The 22,249-nt window shown below is 38.9% G+C and overlaps 1 protein-coding gene and 1 non-coding gene across 2 annotated transcripts; one reads left to right on the plus strand and one right to left on the minus strand.

The window, feature by feature from the left end:
• Positions 1-13,401: 13,401 nt before the first annotated feature.
• On the minus strand, positions 13,402-15,574 carry LOC107474251 (uncharacterized). Its single transcript, XM_016093851.1, has 3 exons — positions 15,240-15,574; positions 14,094-15,180; positions 13,402-14,034 (listed from the first exon to the last, which is right to left on the minus strand). The coding sequence occupies exons 1-3, from the start codon at positions 15,572-15,574 to the stop codon at positions 13,402-13,404; spliced, it is 2,055 nt and encodes a 684-aa protein (XP_015949337.1).
• On the plus strand, positions 15,557-15,663 carry LOC127745290 (small nucleolar RNA R71). The gene has a single exon (XR_008006487.1). It is a non-coding gene; the product is annotated as a small nucleolar RNA R71 (small nucleolar RNA).
• The last annotated feature ends 6,586 nt before the right edge of the window (positions 15,664-22,249 follow it).

Genomic DNA, 22,249 nt, shown 5'->3' on the forward strand with positions numbered 1-22,249 from the left:
CATAACTTGAGCTACAGAGGTCCAAATGATGCGGTTCTAGTTGGGTTAGAAAGCTAACATCCGGGGCTTCGAAACGATATAAGATTTGCCATAGTTGCTACAAGTATGGTGGCGCGCACGCGCATAGTACGCGCACGCGCCATTGCTGCCACCTAGTCCACTTGAAGCAAAACGTGGCTAGCGATTTTAGAAGCCTTGTGGGCCCAATCCAACTCATTTCTGATGCTATTTAAGCCAAGGACTGAAGAGGAATTAACTAACTTTTAATCATTAGTTTAGTTTAGCTTAGTTTAGTAGTTAGAGTTAGTTTCTAGAGAGAGAAGCTCTCACTTCTCTCTAGAATTAGGATTAGGTTTAGTTCAATAATCTTAGATCTAGATTTTTAATCTTTGCTTTCTTCTACTTCTACATCTCAATTCTTTATAGTTACATTCATTCTCCTTCTATTCTTTTGTTGTAATTTCCTTTATGTTGTTCTTATGCTTTGTTGTAGATCTAGTATTGTTCCTTCCATTTTCTTTCAATTCAACAAGAGGTAATTCACAATAATTGTTCTTCTTTACTTTTCTATTGTTGATCTCTTGTTTTTGTAGTTGTAGATTCCTTTAATTCTTGCATTTAATAATGTTTACTTCCATTGCACTCTATGTGTTTGATAAAATGTCTCTTTTAGTTTTAGTGTAGATTTTGTTCCTCTTGGCCTAGGTAGAGTAATTAGTGACACTTGAGTTATCTAATTCCTTTGTTGATTGATAATTGGAGAGATTGCTAATTGGTTTGGAGTGCACTAAAGCTAGTCTTTCCTTGGGAGTTGGCTAGGACTTGTGGCTCAAGTCAATTCATCCACTTGACTTTCCTTTATTAGCAAGGGTTAACTAAGTGGTAGCAATGAACAATTCTCATCACAATTGAGAAGGATAACTAGGATAGAACTTCTAGTTCTCATACCTTACCAAGAGCCTTTTATAGTTGTTAGTTTATTTTCATTGCCATTTACTTTTCATGCTTCTTATCCAAAAACCCCAAAACAACTCAAACCAATAACAAGACACTTTATTGTGATTCCTAGGGAGAACGACCCGAGGTTTGAATACTTCGGTTATTAATTTTAGGGGTTTGTTACTTGTGACAAACAATCTTTTGTATGAAAGGATTAGTGATTGGTTTAGAAACTATACTTGCAACGAGAATTCATTTGTGAAATTCTAAACCATCAAAAATCCATTTGTCAGCCAGCCATTCGAAATCATGTGCGATGCTTCGAACCATGCAGTAGGAGCAACACTGGCTCAACGTGAAGGTAAGGACCCTTTTGTTATTGCTTATGCGTCTAAAACTTTAGACGCCGCTCAGTCTAACTACACTACTACTGAAAAAGAGCTTCTTGCTATTGTTTTTGCTCTGGATAAATTCCGAGCCTATTTACTTGGTACTAAGGTAGTAGTAGTGTATTCAGACCACACAGCTCTAAAGTATCTATTAGCTAAAAAGGAATCCAAACCAAGGCTTATACGTTAGATACTGCTACTACAAGAATTTGATTTAGAAATAAAGGACAGGAGTGGTAACCAGAATCTAGTGGCAGACCACTTGAGTCGCCTTGAACACATTAAGGATGACTCCACTCCTATAGTTGATAATTTTCCATTTGATAACCTACAAGCAGTATCTGAGGTAACCCCTTGGTATGCACCTGTAGCTAATTATCTAGTTAGCCGCACTTTTCCTCCACACTTTACTAAACACCAAAGAGACAAGCTGAAAAGCGAGTCTAAATATTATATATGGGATGACCCATATTTATGGAGATGTGGTGCTGACCAGGTAATTAGAAGGTGTGTGCCTCAATCAGAATTCCAGTCCATTTTAGAGGCCTGTCACTCATCTGAGAGTGGAGGACATTTTGGCCCTCAAAGAACAGCTAGAAAAATCTTAGACTGTGGATTCTGGTGGCCCACCCTTTTTAAAGACGCTGATGAATTTTGTAAATCTTGTCCCCCATGCCAAAAGTTTGGTAATATATCCCAGAGGGATGAAATGCCTCAACAAACTATGTTTTTTTGTGAAATTTTTGATGTTTGGGGCATTGACTTCATGGGTCCATTTCCAAATTCTAATGGCCACCTTTATATATTGTTAGCTGTAGACTATGTTTCTAAATGGGTGGAAGCAATTCCTACTCGTACTGATGATGCTAACACTGTTGTTTCCTTCGTTAGAAACCACATTATTTGTCGCTTTGGATCACCACGAGCAATCGTGAGTGATCAAGACACCCATTTTTGTAACAGGAGACTAACAGGATTACTGAAGAAGCATGGGATCATTCATAAAATAGCAACAGCCTACCATCCTCAGACTAATGGACAAGCCGATGTGTCTAACAGAGAGATCAAGTGCATTTTATAGAAGATAGTCAAACCTCATAGAAGAGACTGGAGCACCAGACTACAAGATGCACTCTGGGCATACAGAACAACATACAAGACACCTATTGGGATGAGTCCTTTCTGCTTAGTCTATGGAAAGGCTTGTCACCTTCCAGTTGAGGTGGAGCACAAAGCTTTTTGGGCAGTAAAGGAATGCAACATGGGATTTGAGAAAGCCGGAGCTGAAAGGAAGTTGCAACTGCAAGAATTGGAGAGTCTTCGCCTAGAAGCTTATGAGAACTCAAGACTGTACAAGGAGAAAATGAAGGCTGTACATGATCAACACATCAAAAGAAAGGAGTTCCAACCTGGGGATTTGGTTCTTCTTTACAACTCTAGACTGAGGCTCATGCCAGGCAAACTGCGATCAAGGTGGGAAGGTCCATAGAGAGTCGAGAGGGTTGAGCCGTACAGAGTTTTCTATCTAAGTCACCCTTCAAGCTCTGAACTCATCAAGGTTAATGGACATCGTTTGAAGCTCTACCATGGTGAGAAGGCGACGAAAAACAAGAAGTTAAAGATCTTCCTCCTAGAGGATCCACTCACAACTGAAAACTGAGCTACTGAAGCGTCCAACTTAAGGACGTTAAAGCAAAGTGCTAGGTGGAAGACAACCCACCACAGTATAATCGTTCCTCTTCTTCTCCTTCTCTTCCCTCATCTAACTCTTTTCCATACTACTGCCTTTATCTTGCACCTCATCTACATACTGCATTTGCAAAATAAAAAAAAATTCTTCAAGCGACGCGACCGCACCATTGACGCATCCGCGTCGCAGGTAGATCCGAGAATATAAGAAAGTGAACAGAGAGTCACGCGAGAGCGTGGCTGGAGGCGTGCCTTTAGCATAAATCAACACACGCGACCGCGTCACTGACGTGTCCGCGTTAAGTGCAAAAATTAGCCTCCCACGCGTCCGCGTCACTCACGCGGCCGCGTGCCCTGGAATTCGACGTAAAATGGGTGCACGACCGATGGTTGTGCTAGAGTGGTGATGGATCGATGCTGAACGCACAAATTCATTCCCCCACGGATGCATGGCTCACGCGCCCGCGTCAAATCCTTCTAATGGCCACTCACTCGATCGCGTGACCCACGCGATTGCATCATCCAACATTTGGCAAAAAATAAAAATTCGAACAGAGAGTTGTGCGAGCGCGAGGCTGCCCTCGCGCCATTAGCATAACATGTGTCACGCGTCCGCGTGACCGACACGTCCGCGTCGATTCACTTAATGCGCATTCGCGTGAACGCGTCACTCACGCGTCCGCGTCGCTTGCGTTGCACAACTTATCCTAATTTGCCATATATCTTATCTTTCTCTTCCCCCAATCCTACTTTTTCTTTTCCCTCCCTTTCTTCCCCCCTTCTTCCTTCTTCCCTCATTCTCAATTTCTACTTTCTCTCTCTCTTCCCACCTTATCAAGGTTTTTCTTTTCTTCTTCCCTCTTTACTTTTCTATTCTTCTTCTTTATTTATGTTTTCTTCTTCCTTGCTCTTTCTTTTTACTTTCATTGCATATGTTTTCTTTTTCTTTCCTTTTTATTGGTGTTAGAAATTTATTTGGTCATTGTGGATTGTTTCATAGTTGTTTAGCAATTATATTTTTAAAGGGGTTGCTTGCATGTTCAATTTATTATTTTCATTGGATTATTTACCATGCATGCTATGTGTTTGTGAAGGCATTATGCACTTTTCTACATTATCCTATTCTACTATTCAATGCATGCTTTTCACAAATTCCCTTTACTATTTTATTAATTGAATTTAATTGCCAATACAAACGTGATAGTTTGTTACGAAGTGATGCTTGATCTATGCTACTCATGCCCTTGCCGGCATGCCAATAATCATCTTGCATCTACTTACCCTATCATGCACTTGTTTTATTCCCTTTCTTAATCTTTTCACATGTTGTCATGACCATGTGTTTATTTTATTCATCTTTACCGTGCATTGATTATCACTCACTCAATCCCTTTCCTTGCTTTATTTCTTTGGATTTAACTTACTTTCTCTTCCCTTTTTCAGAATGGCCACCAAGAAAGGCAAAGAGAAAGCTACCCCTAAACCCACCGCAAGGAAAGGAACGAGGAGAGCATTAGTGGCAGAGCCTTCTTCAACTGTAGTCAAGCCCTCAACAAAAAGAATTAAAAGGATTATCAAGGTTGATGAAAAGGAGATAGCTTTCCCAACAAAGGACACTGCATGATTTCCAAATCGCTATTGTGAGCAGATGTTTCCTATTCTGGCAGCTCAAAATTACAACAATGAACACCTTCTTATCCTTTCACCTCATATTGCTGAATTTGTTGAGCCACAAATTGCACAAAGACATTGGGGATTCTTACAGAGACAGCCACGACAGGTTAATCTTTCTTGGGTTGTTGAGTTCTACTCCAACTTTCACCTGCCGACTCTGCAGTCAGTTTATTTACGCCAGAAGCAAGTCCCCATTACAGAAGAGGCCATTCAACAAGCCTTAGATCTCCCCCCTGCTCCAGAAGGATTGGACGCTTTTCAGAAAGCCGCCATCAAACGCCAGGCGTACACCTTTGATTGGGATGCTGTTCTCAGAGTTATCGCTCAACTTGGCAGCAAATGGATCTTCGAATACCATCGTTCCCGTCCTAAGGGAATCTTGGCTTCTGCACTTACCTTAGAAGCTCACGTATGGGCACAGATTATGTCCCATTACGTCTTCCTGAGTACTCATGAGTCCTCCTTCACGGCAGACATGGCCGTTCTACTATGGTGCATCCTCACAGACCAGCCTCTTAATTTACCAAGACATATCTGGAATGCTATGGAACATGTGCAGATCGCGGGCAACCTACTGTTTCCCGCATTGGTCTCTGATCTTATCTCAGCAGCTGGAGTATCCTACAGAGCTGGAGACACCAAAGCCATTCTTCCACGGGATGATCAGTATGTCCCTAACGAGAGATATCTCAGGCCACAACTTGCCACTACCAGCCAGTCCACAGAGGATGCTGCAGCTCCTCCACCATCTACTAGTCAGCTGCTGCACCAAATACTGAAGCGATTGGACCAACAAGAAAAGAAAGCAAAGCTCCGAGAGCGCTGCAACCACCGCCGTTTCAAACACCTCAAGGAGCTACTTACAGGCAATCACCGACCCGATGACGATCCAGGCACTCCACTTCTTTCACTAGCACAGGGAGCCACGATGGTCCCGACTGTGGAGACACTGCCACCAGCTCACCACTGTTCCTGATAGATGACACCGAGGACGGTGCAAATCCTTAAGTGTGGGGAGGGCGGTCAGTACCTGACTTCCGGAGGTAATTTTTCTTCCATAAACACCAATAAATTAGGATATTTAGTCAGTTTTTCTTTCTTTTGTAGAATAGGATAAATTACATAGTAATATATTAGTTGCATGCATGTTCTACTTGATTGAAAAGACAATAAGTTTCTTCTAAAACTCTATCTTTGGAACAAAATTTCACTAATTTTAATTAAAACTCTTATGTTAAATTTGTTTGAAGTTGTATTTGGATTATGAATTTTAAAGCTAAAGAACACACAACCTGTGAGAATTGAGCCTTTATGCATGGTTACATTATTTAACCATATTTGTTTTATTCTTGTGTGTTTACTTCTCTATGATTGTAACCTATATTTTGTTCCATATTATATGTCTAATGTTTAATATATTTATATGCTGCATATGATTGAGGCCATTAATTCTTTAGCCCCACTTATCCAAATTAAGCCTACCCTTTTAATTACCTTTGTTAGCCACTTTGAGCCTTTAAATCCCATTTGTTCTATAATCTACCACATTACTAGCCTTAAGCGGAAAAACAATTATATACCCCAATTTGAATCTTTGATTAGCTTGAGATAGAATTATGTGTGCTAATTAAGTATGGGAAATTGTGGGAACAAAGGATATTAAGGGGATATGTCATGATAATATAATGGGAATTTGGACACCTACTCATGTGAAACTATAAGAATAAAAAAAAATTCAATAAAAAAAATAATAATAATAAGGGGACAAAATTTCCCCAATGTTGAGTTAAGAATTCAAAGGTCAATGCATGTATGGTAGAATTAAAATAAACAGTTGAATGACGCGTCCGCGTGACGTGCGCGATCTGCAGAATTTCAAAAGTTGCTGGCAGAGTTTCTGGGCCAGATTTCAACCCAGTTTTTGGCCCAGAATTACAGACTAGAGTCAGGGAACATGCAGAAACAAGAGACACAATTCATTCTGCATAATTTTTAGTTTTAGATCTGGAATTAATCCTCCCCTAGGTTTTTTCACTCACTTGAGCATTCATAATTAGCATTGGAAGATTTTGGCTTTAGCTTTTGAGAAGAGTCTACTTCCGGTACTAGTTATCTTATTTTGTTTTTTTATTTTCAATTAATCCTTTCATTATTGTTTATCATGTCTTCTTTTATTTTCACCATTAATTCTGTGAATTTTATAATTATGATGAGTGAGTAGTTCCATGACTTGATTGGGGGATGATTGAAAGGAACCCTCGAGTTGAACTACTCAAGAGAAAAATTATAATTGGATTTATTGTTGAATCACCCTCTAATCATTAACTCTAGTCCTTCCCAAGGGAGAGGGTTAGGACTTATGACTAGAAACCGATTTCCAACTTGCTTGACTTTCCTTTACCTAGTAAGGGTTAACTAAGCAGAGTAACTTCCAATTATTAATTAATCTTGAGAGTATTTCAACAAGAATAGGGCTTCCACCTGATCTACCCTCAGTCAAGGCTTTTATTTGAAATTAATTAAATTCTCTAATTTAAATTTCTGTTTATCAACTCAACCATTTTTGAAAACACCCGATTGATGAAATAGCACATCTCTCTGCAACTCGTTGGGAGACGACCTGGGATTCATACTCCCAGTATTTTAATTTTCAATATTGTGACAACCCCTTTTAAATTGATAAGCGGATTTTTGGTTGGTTAAGGACTGTACTTGCAACGTATCCCTATTAATAAATTCTTAACTCGCCAATTTTTGCCACGTTAAAGACGTTGGCCTCCGTGTTGGACTGGCAACGTTCCCTCCAACATTGGCCTATCCATGCGTGCGTGTGTGCGTGGATCATCAAAAGTTAAGCTTGCGCGTACGCACTATATACGCGTACGCGTCGTTGCGCTTTTTCAAAAGTAAAATTTTGGAACTTAGATCACGCACGTTGGCCCCCAACGTTATTCCATCTATGCGTACGTGTTTCCAACGCGTGCGTGTGGATTGTCATAATTTCTAATCCACGCGTGCGCGTCGCCACAATTTTTCACAATTTCTAGAAAGCACATTTTAGGAAAACGTTGGGGGGAACGTTGGCTTGCCAACATTCCCTCCAACGTGGGCACCAGCAAATTATCCAGAAGCTCCTCTGTTTCATCCTTCTCAACATTTGAGGTAACGTTGGTGGTCCAACTTGGCCACCAACATTGCTTCCTCTTCATTCTTTCCATGGCCATTCTTCAACCTCCTTCCATGCATTTCTTCACCTGTCATCAACCAATACGTGCATCAATGCCTTGCTAAAGTCATGAGTACTCTCATCATTCTTAGCACACAAGTAATTATGGCATAATTCTCATGAAATTGCATCAACTTAACCATGGTTGAATGAATCTAGGCATACATGAATTTCTAACCCAATTGCTTACTTATAGCTCAAAAAAGTGCATAAAACCTACTAAAAACAAAGAAAAAGGCTAGTGAAACTAGCCTAAGATGCCTTGGCATCACAACATCAAACTTAAATCTTGCTTGTCCCCAAGTAATCACTGAATTATTGAGAAGAATGAATAAATTAGAAAGTAATGCCCATATCAGCAAGTCATTAACATTAATTCATGCGGTTTTATGCAGAGAATGTTGCAGCTTGATGAATGAAAAATTGATGGTATAGAATTTCACAAATGAAGTCTCGTTGCAAGTATAGTTTCTAAACCAACAATAATCCTTTCATACAAAAATTTGTTCGTCACAAGTAACAAACCTCTAATAAATCTAATAACTGAAGTATTTAAACCTCTGGTCGTCTCTCAAAGGAATTGCAGGGAAGTGTTCTTGTTATTGGTTATGATTTGTATACTTCGGGGTTTTGGATAAGAAATATGAAAAGTAAATGGCAATGAAATTCAAATGGTAAAATGGTCTTGGCAAGGTTTGGTGGTCAAGGATCTCTATCTCTATTACTAACCACAACATGAGAATTGGCAAGAATCAATCCCATTAAGTCATCCTCTAACTAGTAAAGGAAAGTCAAATGAGCTATATCAATCCAAGTCCATAAGTCCTAGCTATCCACCAAATCAATTAGTGATGGCTAGAGTCAACGGCTTCCAATCGTCAATTACTTGGACATTAGTGACTAAAGAGTTCCTAAGTTACCATCCCATGCCAAGAACGTAAAATCTACTCTAACATCCTTCCAAGCATTTTATCAAACACTTGGAAGGTATAAGAGGAAAGTATAGTAAATTGAAAACAAGAATAAAATCTAACAATAATTAATTGCAAAGAATTAACAACAACAAGAAAAGAAATCACAATTAATCATGAATTACCTCAAATCACATTAAAAGAAAATAAGAAGAACAAGAGTGGATCAACTATAAAGTATGGAAACAAAATAGAGGAAATTGCAACAAGAGAATAGAAGAACAAGATATAGAAACAAAGAATTGAAGGGTAGAAGTGGATGAAAGCAAGGATTAAAGTCTAGATCTAAGAAATTCTATCCTAACCTAATCCTAATTCTAGAGAGAAGAGAGAGCTTCTCTCTCTAGAAAACTAAAGTAAAACTAGATCTCAAGTGTGTTGTCAATGGAATGATTGAATGATGCCTTCCCCTTCAATCCTTGGTCCTTTTAGCCTTTTCCCGCCAAAGCTTAGCTCCAATTTGGGCCAGAAGCTCTCCAGAATTTGCCAGACACGATTTCACTCAAGAGGTCACGTGCGGGCATCGACGCGTACACATCATGTACGCGTACGCATCCCTGGAGTTTTGTGATCCACGCGTATGCGTCTAGTGCGCATGCGTGTCCATGGACGCATCCCAAATCATTGGCTTTTCATGATTTCTCCACTTTGCATGTTTTCTCTTCACCCTTTGATCCATTCCTAGCCTTTTTAACCTGAAATCACTAGCAAACACATCAAGGCATCTAGTGGAATCAAAGGAAGATTAAAATTATCAAATCAAGGGTCCAAAAGCATGTTTTCACATTTAAGCACAAATTAGGAGACAATCATGAAACTATGCTATTTTATTGAATAAATGTGAAGAAAGGTTAACAAAATGCTCTAAATTCATCACAAGATAAACCCTAAAAACGGAGTTTATCACAACTCACCTTTTATTGATCCTTAGGTAGGGGATGTCTCTTTTAAGCATCAACTAACATACTGTTATGACCTCTTATTATTCACTCATCCTTGGTAATTGCTTTTCTTTGTTTTTCTTTTTCTATGACTTTATTTCTCAATTGTAACTTAGTGTCATGTGTTGCAGCAGCATTTTAGCTTATTTGCACTCAACACATAATCACCGCAGACACTTGACTCACAATTCTTCTTAAGACATTTGTGCCCAGTACCTCTTTGGGTTACTAAATGCCTTGTAACTAGGTTTCTCTTGATAATGGACTTTTGGTTGATAATCCCGGGTTAGTTAACCCAAGTTACCAAGTGTTAAAGCACTCCATAGAACCTAATCATCCAAGCAGATCCTAGTACAAAGACACCACAGGCATACGTCTTAAGGTCCAAGCTATTGGTGCCTAGCCTTATTCTTTGTTTCTTCCATTTTTGTTGCAACTTTTGGCTTTTCTTTTTCTTTCTTTTCATTTATTTTTCTTCCAAGGATTTCTTATTTGCTAAGATTCATAGACAGCAGCCAAGTTGACATTTAAAGAGGGACAATCTACCTTTTTATTCATTATTAGTGAGCCAGCTAAACATTCAAGCATATATGCCTCCACTTAATCTTATTTTAATGTTTACTAATCTGAACAATGTCATTCTCTATTTCAACAATATATCTCTTTTATTCAAATTGAAAGCAGCTAGGAAACAAGACAAACATTTAAGAAAGCGAAAGTGAGACACAAACACCTAGGCTAGCACATTTTGGCAAAATTAAACACAATAGAATGCAAGATGACTTAAACTAAAAGTTAACTATCAACTAAAATAGACACGTTCTTTCTTTATTGAATATGATAAACAAGGAGCAAGTCCACCTTTCATTCTTTATCCTGCATGTCTTTCTTCTTCTTCTCTCCTGCTTGCTTGCTAGTTTCTCCCTTGCTTTTTTGTTTTCCCTTTAATTTTGTCCAGAATCCAGCTTTCTTCATTGTCCTTTCCACTGTGTCTTCATGCTGTATTGCTCTGTCTATTTCCACCTCACCTCGCTCCTTAAAGTATTGATCATAAATTGGAAATGTTGGGTTCAGACCAGGTAGATGTTCCACCACATAGTTGAGCTTGGTTTCAGCATTCATGTTGTAATCAAATTGAACTTCATATCTTGCATCTTGAAGAGTAGTGAACTTTTTGAAAGCTCTCATATTATCAACTTGATGCTGGGCCAGCTGGTTGAAAGATTCTTGAAATTGTGAAGCTTGTTCTTTTTGCATAACCAGAAATCTTGACTGAAAATCTCTCTACTGGTTTATTGTCCTCAACTAAAGCTCCTCTTGTCTCTCTTGAGCTCTCATGTATTGTGAATGGAACTCGTCTTATTTTTCTTGAGCTCTTATATACTGTTCGGATAGCCTTTCAATGGTTTCTTGCATCTAGCTCATGTCCATGTTGGTTTGTGCTTGGAATTATTGCTCTTCTTGTTGTTATTCTTCTTGTTGTTCTTCTTTTTGTGGTTCATCTCTCCTTCGCCTCCTTTGTGGTCTTCGAATTTGTTGGGCCACTGTAACATTTATCATCCTTTTTAAGGTCATGGGCATGCCTGGATTCAGCCAGATTGGGTTTGCATCCTCCAGTGGCACTCTGGCTTTCATGCATAACTGCATGATAATGCTCGGGTAGTGTAGCCAGGCTTCAGCAGAATTTTTCTTTGAGATCTTTTGAATATCATTTGAAATGATCTCGTGAACCTTTATCTCTCCTCCCACTATTATACAGTGCAGCATGATGGCCCTTTTCTTGTTAACTTCTGAAGTGTTCACTGTACTCAGAATTGATCTCTTTATAAGCTCATACTACCCTTTTACTTCAGGGATGAGATCCCCGCTTCTCAAGTACTTGTGCCTTCCATGATTTTCCCTCTCCCAATCGGCATTAACCACACATATATCACTAGAAATTTCATCATAATTCGGGTTGCCATTTATTTTTTCTTGGTACCCAGGCTCATCAAAATGTGCTTCCCTCAGTCCTAAGACCTTCATGATGGTCTTCGAACTAAAGTTTACCTCAACACCCCTCACATAACTCTTTTAAGTTGGGGTAATGGTTGTATCTAGCCTTGTAGTGTTAGCATAAAATTCCCTTATGATATTGGCATTAATTCTGCTGATTGGTGAGGTAAGTTCCTCCCATTTTCTCTTTCTGATCTTGGCTCTTATTTCTGGGCATTCATCATCAGGTAGCTAGAAAGGGATCTCTAGAAATATTCCTTTTTCTGTCATCCACTCAAGTTGCATTTGGTGGAACCGTGATCTAAACTTCCATTGATCATAGTTGTCTTCACTCTCCTCAGCAATAGGTTCCTTTCATCTCCTTCTTTTGAAACTTAAAGAAGATGCCATACTTTCCTTTATGGTTACCTGAATAGAGGTTGACAGTTGATGAAGAGGGATGGCTAGTGTGATGCACTTTCGATGGAAAGGTGGTTTGAAGGCAAGGTAATATTGTGGAAGCAAGTGAACAAGAGTGATTTGTTGCATAGAAATGCAGTTGTTGGGTCTTGGCTTTAGAGAACACAAGAGCTGAATTTTTAGGATACAAGAAGTGTGAAAACTTTAGTTCTGAGGCATGGTCCAAGTGAAGCTATTTATAGCAAACTTTAATGAAGATTGGATGGTCAGGATGCCGCCTCGAAGGGGTTGAATGAATGGCTTGCATGCAAATATGAATGAGGACAAAGGTTGCCTCTTCCTTAGACATGTGGGGTCGGTCTTTTTTTTGTGCCTCTTCCAAAGATGTGCAGACTTTTTATTCCCAAGAAGCAACCTTCCAAGCCATATGACCTACTTTTGTCTTCATTCTAGCCTTACCAGTGCCTTGTCCTTTTCATAAAGTTGTTCCTCTATATACCTATCCATCATTAAAAGGCAAAGAAATGACTAAATAGGTGATGGTAAACATATGACATATAATGCTTAAGTTTAAAACAAAAATTGATTTAGTATTCCTCATGAGTGTTCAATCATCCGTGACTCCCTTTGTGTTTTTCTATGGCCTTGGTGGACACCAAACTTAGTGTTTGGCTATATGGTTCAAAGAATTACTTCCACCAAGTAATGTCATTGAAATCTTAACACATTCTTGTCATCTTTGATTAAATCATCATGAAAAACACTTTATTTTCTATCTCCAAACACGAACTAAAAATTATAAACATGGTTGTACTTTCATGAAATTCAAGACTCAATCATAAACTTGACTCTCCTTGTGTTCTTAAAATATACAGAACACCAAACTTAATGTTTGGTTATATAATTCTAAGAAAGCACTTAGGCATATATCAGCATGGCTATATGATCATCACCTTTTAAATAGCATTTTAGTGTGCCTGTAGGCACACCAAACTTAGATTTGGATCATATGCTTCAAGATATCATGGATAGATGTCAAATTTGTATATGAAAGCTTGAATTCATGTTAGAACAACAATTATTATTCACACTAAAGAATTAAAAACAAGAGAACTAAATAATGGGTTACCTCCCATGGAGCGCTTCTTTAGCGTCATTTGCTTGATGGTTGGTCTTTGTCAGGATGAATTGTAGTGCCTTAGGTCTTCTCCCCTTACAGTGAAGCTGTCTCCACTTGATTCCTTGATGATTTTCACAGGTTCTAAGGAAAGGACCCTTCTGATTGTGAAAACTTGCGGTAATTGAGATGGAATGGTTGGAAGATGGGGTGGGATTGGTGGATGGTGGTTTAATATCACCTTGTCTCCAGGGAAAAAATTGTCTATAGGAATCTTCTGGTTTTTCCATCCCCTTGGCAATTTCTTCACAACTCTTTTCTCTTCTTCCAGTACTGCTCCAGTGGTTCTTGTGTTAGGGGGGTCCTTGTTAGCTGCTCTTTCTGATTCTCGTGGCTTCATCTCTTTCTTAAGCTCCCTTGGTTGTTGTATCTCTTGAAATTCTTGCTTGTTCACCAAAGATTGTTTCAGGGGCTCTACTTCCGGTTCACTGTTGCTTTCTTCAAGGGACATTTTGCTGTGATCATCCTTCGGCTCCTTAGGTTTTGGCTCAGATTCAGGTGTAGGTTTGAAAACATGGAAAGTGAGATGTTCATAATGTATTCTCAGTATTAACTTTCCTTGTTCCACATCTATGAGTGCTCTAGCATTGGCTAGAAATGGTCTTCCCAAAATGATTGGATGGTGGTAACTTTCCTCCATGTCCAAAACAACAAAGTCAGTGGGGGGAAGTAATTTCCCACTTTGACCAATACATTCTCGACTACTCCTTTAGCTTGCTTCTGAGTCTTATCGACCAATTGGATGACTACATCTGTGGATTTCAGTTCATTGATTTGCAACCTCTTCATGAGAGACAGAGGCATCACATTTATGCTGGCTCCTAGATCACAGAATCCTCTATCAATCCTTGTATCTCCTATGGCACAGGGGATATGAAAGCTCTGCGGATATTTTTCCTTCAGAGGTAAATCCTTTTTGATGAGGGCACTACATTCCTTGTTCATTATCACTGTTTGTCTCGCTTTCAAGGTTCTTTTCTTGGTCAGCAACTCTTTCATGCACTTGATGTAGGTAGGCATCTGTTGGAGAGTTTTGATGAAGGGTATGTTGACACTGAAGGATGCAAACATGTCTAAGAATCTTGAGTATGACTTCTCTTTCTCACCTCCCCTGAGTCTCTGGGGAAATGGTGCCTTTGGCACGTACGGTTTTAGAATTTCCTTCCTTTTTGGTTCTTTCCCTTGTACAGGTCCATTTCCTTGTTCTTTTTCCTCTAAATTTCCATGGAAACTTCTTTGGCTGTGCTCTGTTGGCTTGCTGGTATTTTCTTCCAAGATTTCTTCATTCGCAAGAGTAACTGCCTTACATTCTTCCCAGCTCACCTTCTTCATTTCCCCTCTTGGATTTTTTTCAGTGTCATTGGGGAAGCTATCAGTGGACTTAGGAATCTGCTGTGAGAGATGTCCTACTTGAGATTCAAGCTTCTTAATAATCTCTCCTCGACTTTGCATACTATCTCTTACTTCTTCCTTGAAATTCCTGTTGTCCTGGACTTCCTTGCAAAGATTAGTGAGCATAGCTTCAATCCTGGATAGTTTATCCTCTGATGGTGGATTGGTAGTTGAGTGTTGAGGTTGGTTGGCTTGGGCTTGATATGGTGGCTGAGCAGAATTGTTGTGTGGATGTTGATATGATCTTGGATTGGATTTTTGGTAGGTGTACTGGTTGGGATTATGAGATTTGTGGTTTTGGCCTTGGTTTTGTTGGTTTTCCCACCCAAAGTTTGGGTGGTTCTTCCAACCAGGGTTATAGGTCTTTGAATATGGGTCATGAGCTTGCCTATATGAATTCCCAAGGTAATTGGCTCCTCCCAGTTAACTCCTTCCTCTGTATTTAACTCTGATTGAGGGGATGGTTGAGTGTGGATAGCTGCAGCCTGATTCTTCTCCATTTGCTTGGTCAACTCAGTTAGTTGCTTAGTGATCATCTTATTTTGGGCTAGAATTGCATCCACGTTGTTCAACTCCATGACTCCTCTGTTGTTGCTCCTCTCACAGGCATAGAAATACTCATTGTCAGCCACTGTTTCTATGACATCAATGGCTTCTTCAATAGTCTTCTTCTTGTTAAGGAAACCTCCAGATAAGTGGTCTACAACTTTCTTTGATTCATAAGACAGCCCTTCATAAAAGATGTGCAGTTGCACCCACTCATTAAACATATCAGGGGGCATTTCCTTGTCAGATCCTTAAATCTCTCCCAGGCTTCATATAAGGTTTCACCATTCTGCTGTCTGAACGTCTGCACCTCAGTTCTCAGCCTATTCACTCTTTGAGGAAGGTAGAACCTTGCTAAGAATCTATTCACCACATCTTCCCAGGTTGTCAAGCTTTCTTTGGGAAATGATTCTAGCCATTTAGATGCTTTGTCCTTCAAAGAGAATGGAAATAGTAGCAATCTATAGGTGTCAGGATGAACACCATTAGATTTAACCGTATCATAGATCCTTAGGAATGTAGTGAGATGCTAATTCGGGACATCTTGGGCACTTCCTCCAAAAGAACAACTGTTTTGGATGAGTGTGATGAGATAAGGCTTCAATTCAAAATTATTAACATGGATGGTTGGCTTTTGAATGCTGCTGCCACAATCCCAGGATTGAGATTAATGTAGGAACCCAGCACTCTCCTCTCTTGTCCAGCAGGGTTATCTGCACCTCTTCTGGCATGATTGTTCACCTTTCCTTCATGATGGTTTTCCATATCATCCTCCATGTCTATATCCAAGTCTTCCTCCTCTTCCTCTGCACCAATAGCCTTTTTCCTCTTAATTCCCTCCTTAATCTAAGGAAGGTCCTTTCCAGTTCACTATCAAAAGAGGTTGAGGTTTCCCTTCTTCTACCTGTCATACAATGAACAAGTACAAGAAACAGCAAATGTAGAATCCACTAAAACAGAGTATAGTTAGCTTGGTTAGAGCAATTTATCAAATGGTTAGTGGGTTAGCTTGCTAGAAAGTAAGGAAATAAAGAGAAATAAAGAAAAATAATTAAAATTGTAGAAAGTAAAGTTAAATAGCTAAAATTAAAATTCAATTAAACAAAGAAAAGAAAAATGCTCAATCTAGTTATCCTCCAATTTAGTAATTGTCAATACAAAACCAATCCCCAGCAACGGCACCATAAACTTGATGCACGAAAACTTGTCTTGCAACAAATTTTATACCAGCAAGTGCACCGGATTATCGTCAAGTAAAAACTCACAATAGAGTGAGGTCAAATCCCACAGGGATTGGTTGGTTGATCAATGTTAATTGGAGAATTTTTCTAGTTGAGCGAAATCAGAAATTGAATTAATTTTGCAGGATGCAAATTGGCGGAAAACATAAATTGCTAGAAATTAAATGAACAGAAGTTAAATTGCAGAATAATAAGAGCAGAAACTTAGATTGCAAGTAATTAAAGTGCAGAAGCTTAAATTGCAAGAAATTAAATGTGAATGGGGATTAAGCATGAAATAAAAGAATAGAATGTAAACAGAATTGGTAAGATCAGAATAGGGAATTCATTGGGTTTCAAGAGATATTGAACTCTCCGGATCAAATCATTTCCATCTCTTCCTCAATTAATGCATTCATTGACTTTGCTTGGCAATCTTAAATGATTGGATCCTGATGTCTTAGCTCACTAATCTCTCTAAGCATGAACAATTGCCAAAGTCTTGATTTAATTGCTCATGGGAAGAGTTGAAGTTCGGTCACTGACTATACCACACAAATTCATAGATCAAAGTATTGGTAGGATTAAATGTCACAATATCCATCCAACCCCCAATCAAACCCAATGTGAGAATGTATTTCTAGCATGAATTCCTCATCCCTCTCTCAAGGATTAGAGGAATTCCAATTATGGGTAGCTTCTCTGTCAAGACAACTACCCAATTAAATTAAGATCGAAAGCTTTCTAACAAAAATCAAGAGAAAAGAAAGAAGAAGAAGATGAAAACTATTGTTGATCCATTGAATTACAATAGAGCTCGCTAACCCAGTGAAAGGGGTTTAGTTGTTCATAGCTCTCAGATTGGAAAATTGAATTGAAAGATACATTGCAGAATTGAAAGAATTGCCGAAAAGGAAAATTGACAGAGTTACAGTATTAGTCTCCGTCCGTCCTCTAACTAACTTGAATTCTAAGCTATTTATACACTTTCTTCCATTGATCTTGAATCTCTGAATTGAGCTTTTGGCCTTAATTGAATTGGGCTGAAGTTGCACCAATTGATTTCCAAGCTGTTGAGAAGAGAGGAGTGCTTTAATTGCAATGTTCTAGGGCTCACGTTTGGGTCCACGTTTGAGGGTAAACGTTAGGCCAAACATTTCTTTGAAAATTGGGTGCTGGTTGCTGTCATTGGCAATTGACTCAATGTTGGAGTGCCAATGTTCTTCTACCCACGCGTACGCGTGCCTTGCGCGTTTGTGCATTTGGGTCAAGAATACGCATCCATGCGTGCACGTAGGCTACGCATGCGCGTGGATGCAAAAATTCCCAATCCAGTTTTTGAAAGATTTTTGAAGACGTTGGCCTCCGCGTAGGATTGGCAACGTTCCCTCCAATGTTGGCCTATCCACGCGTGTGCGTGACCTGCGCGTGCGCGTGGATCATCAAAAGTTAAGCTTGTGTGTACGCGCTATATACACGTATGCGTCGTTGCGCTTTTTCAAATGTAAAATTTTGGAACTCAGATCGCGCACGTTGGCCACCAATGTTTGAGGCAGCGTTGTTGGTCCAACGTTACTCTATCTACGCATACACGTTTCTAACTCATGCGCGTGGATTTTCAGAATTTCCAATCCTTGCGTGCGGGTATAGCACGCGTGCGCGTCATCACAATGTTGGCCCAACGTTGCTTCCTCTTCATCCTTTGCATGGCCATTCTTCAACCTCCTTCCATGCATTTTTTCACCTGTCATCAACCTCCTTCCTTGCTAAAGTCATGAGTACTCTCATCATTCTTAGCACACAAGTAATTATGGCATAATTCTCATGAAATTGCATCAAATTAACCATGGTTGAATGAATCTAGGCATACATGAATTTCTAACCCAATTGCTTACTTATAGCTCAAGAAAGTGAATAAAACCTACTAAAAACAAAGAAAAAGGCTAGTGAAACTAGCCTAAGATGCCTTGGCATCTGGACCACAGAAGATACAAAGTTGAAGAATTAATGCGGAAGATTTGATTTGATTTCTTTTGAATTTAAGTTTGAATTTAATAATTTAGTTTTGTTTTCTTTAATATATAAGGGCCCTAAAAACACTTTGACAGGACCTTCGGTCCTTTTTCCATTTTTGATACCTTATTTTTTATTTTGAAGTATAGCCACTAATCTTCTAAGTTAGTGTTAGGAGCTCTGTTGATATCTGTGGATTAATGTTATAGCTTTTCTATCTTGATTAATGCATTGATGCTTTTTTAAGAAAAAGTTTTCATTCTTCATACCATGAATTTGATTATGTTGGCAAAAAATTCTCTTCTTACTTGAATTCTTTTAATATATTAGAAAAATTGATTAATTGAATAGAGCTTAAAAACTTATTCTCATGATTCTAAGTTTTGAATTTGGACCTGATAAGCGGCATTGAATCAACCAAGTTTGGTTCTTAAGAAATGTGTGGTTTTTAAATCAGTGAATGTCCTTAATTAATAAAGGAATTGATAATTGATTAGGATTAGAGAAATTGAATTACCAAGGAATTAGGGTTTACTTACCTATGATTTGCCATAGAAACATCATTGTTTAATCATGGTGGAAAGTGAAAAATATTTTTTTGGAAGTTTCAACCTCTCTAAAACCTTAACTCTCTTGAATAATATTTTTCTCTCAATTACTTATGACTTGCCTTTATTCAATTCACTGTCTTTCTATGCAATTGTCTTTGAAATCCCTTCTTCTTGATTGTCTAACTAGAGTGATTAATTGAGCATTGTTTGCTTAACCCGTTAATCCTCGTGGGATTGACACTCGCTCACCGTGAGTTACTACTTGATACGATCCGGTGTACTTGCCGGTGTTTTATGGTTTATAAATTCCACATCACTAAGATGTGTGTGCTTTGTCCTTATCCCGAGAATATTGACCTGCAGGAGCTAAGTCAGATTGATATGTATTGCTGGTGCACGAAATTGTGATCACACGTTTTACAACTCCGCACAACTAACCAGCAAGTGCACTGTCCAAGTAATAAACCTTATGCGAGTAAGGGTCGATCCCACAGAGATTGTCGGCTTGAAGTAAGCTATGGTCATCTTGTAAATATCAATCAGGCGGATTCAAATGGTTATAAGAATTTAATAATTAAAGGATAAATAAAACGAAAAATATCATAGAGATACTTATGTAATTCATTGGTGGGAATTTCAGATACGCGTTTGGAGATGCTTTGTTGCTTCTGAACCTCTGCTTTCCTATTGCCTTCATCCAATCATGCGACCTCCCTTCCATGGCAAGCTATATGATCCTCTCAGTGAAAATGGTCCAGCTACAGTTTCTGTACGGCTAATCAACTGTCAGATTTCTCATCTCGGATGAAAAATACCAGGGACAGCTACTGCAAGGCTAATCATCTGTCGGTTTTCACTTGTGTCGAAATAGGATCCCTTGATCCTTTTACACATTGTCATTGCGCCCAACAGTCGCGAGTTTAAAGTTCTTCACAGTCATCCCGTCCTAGATCCTACTCAAAATACCACAGACAGGGTTTAGATTTTCCGGATCTCAAGAATGCTGCCAATTGTTTCTAGCCTATACCACGGAGGTTCTAATCTCAGATTTGGATGCTCTATTGTCAGGAGAGATGATGCAGATCACGGATCAGAGACCCAAGAGAATGTACTCCGGCTGTCGTCCAGTGACTACGTTGAACATCATGTAGACCGCTTGTGGTTGTCAGGCACGTGGATCTTGGCTAAGCGAGTAACGAAGATAGTGGGTGATTGTCACGGGTCACCCCTTCATTTTGACTTAACTAAATTGTGTACAAGAGTATATCTTGGAGAAGAAGGAGGCGTGAATTGAAAGAAAAACAATAGTACTTGCATTAATTCATGAAGAACAGCAGAGCTCCTCACCTTAATCTATGAGGTGTAAAAACTCCACCGTAGAAAATACATAAGAGAAGAGGGTCTAGGCATGGCCGAATGGCCAGCCTCCCAAAGTGATCAAAAGATCAAAAGATGATCCAAAGATCCAAAAACAATAGTAAAAAGTGCTATTTATACTAAACTAGTTACTAGGGTTTACAGAAAATAAGTAACTAAGTGCAGATGGTGTAGAAATCCACTTTCGGGGCCCACTTGGTATGTGTTTGGGCTGAGCTTTGAAGCTTTCACGTGCATAGGCCATCCTTGGAGTTAAATGCCAGCTTGGATGCCAGTTTGGGCGTTTAACTCCAGTTCTGGTGCCATTTCCGGCGTTTTACGCCAGAAAAGGGTCTCTGGTGGGCGTTTGGACGCCATTTTGCGCCATCAAATCTCGGACAAAGCATGGACTATTATACATTGCTGGAACGCCCAAGATGTCTACTTTCCAATGCAATTGAGAGCGCACCAATTGGGTTTCTGTAGCTCCAGAAAATTCACTTCGAGTGCAGGAGGGTCAGAATCCAACAGCATCTGCAGTCCTTTCTCAGCCTCTAAATCAGATTTTTGCTCAAGTCCCTCAATTTCAGTCAGAAAATACCTGAAATCATAAAAAAAATATACAAACTCATAGTAAAGTCCAGAAATGTCATTTTTGCATAAAAAATAATAAAAATATACTAAAAAGTGACTAAAACTTACTAAAAGCTACCTAAAAATAATTCCAAAAAGCGTATAAATTATCCGCTCATCACAACACCAAACTTAAATTGTTGCTCGTCCCCAAGAAACTAAAAACACAATAGGATGAAAAGAAGAGAATATACAATAAATCTCAAAATATCAACAAAGCTTAGTTCTAATTAGATGAGCGGGGCTAGTAGCTTTTTACTTCTAAACTGTTTTGGCATCTCACTTTATCCTTTGAAGTTCAGAATGATTGGCATCCATAGGAACTCAGAATTTAGATAGTGTTATTGATTCTCCTAGTTTATTATGTTGATTCTTGAACATAGCTACTTTATGAGTCTTGGCCGTGACCCTAGGCATCTTGTTTTCCAGTATTACCACTGGATACATAAATGCCACAGACACATAACTGGGTGAACCTTTTCAGATTGTGACTCAGCTTTGCTAGAGTCCGCAGTTAGAGGTGCCCAGAGTTCTTAAGCACACTCTTTTTGCTTTGGATCACGACTTTAACCACTCAGTCTCAAGTTTTTCACTTGGACCATCATGACACAAGCACATGGTTAGGGACAGCTTGACTTAGACGCTTAGGCCAAGATTTTATTCCTTTGGGCCCTCCTATCCACTGATGCTCAAAATCTTGGATCATCTTTACCCTTGCCTTTTAGTTTAAAGGGTTATTGGCTTTTTCTGCTTGCTTTTTCTTTTTCTTTATTTTTCGCCCTTTTTTTTCCGCAAGCATTGTATTTTTCACTGCTTTTTCTTGCTTTAAGAATCAATTTTATGATTTTTCAGATTATCAATAACGTTTCTTCTTTTTCATTATTCTTTCAAGAGCCAACAAGTTTAACATTCATAAACTTCACTATAAAAAATATGTATTGTTCAAGCATTCATTCAGGAAACAAAAAGTATTGCCACCACGTCAAAATAATTAAACTAATTTCAAGATAGAATTTGAAATTCATGTACTTCTTGTTCTTTTGCAATTAGAAACATTTTTCATTTAAGAAAGGTGAAGGATTCATGGGACATTCATAGCTTTAAGACATAGACACTAGATACTAATGATCATGTAATA

This window comes from Arachis duranensis, chromosome 2 (assembly GCF_000817695.3).
Source record: "Arachis duranensis cultivar V14167 chromosome 2, aradu.V14167.gnm2.J7QH, whole genome shotgun sequence".
NCBI lineage: Eukaryota > Viridiplantae > Streptophyta > Magnoliopsida > Fabales > Fabaceae > Arachis > Arachis duranensis.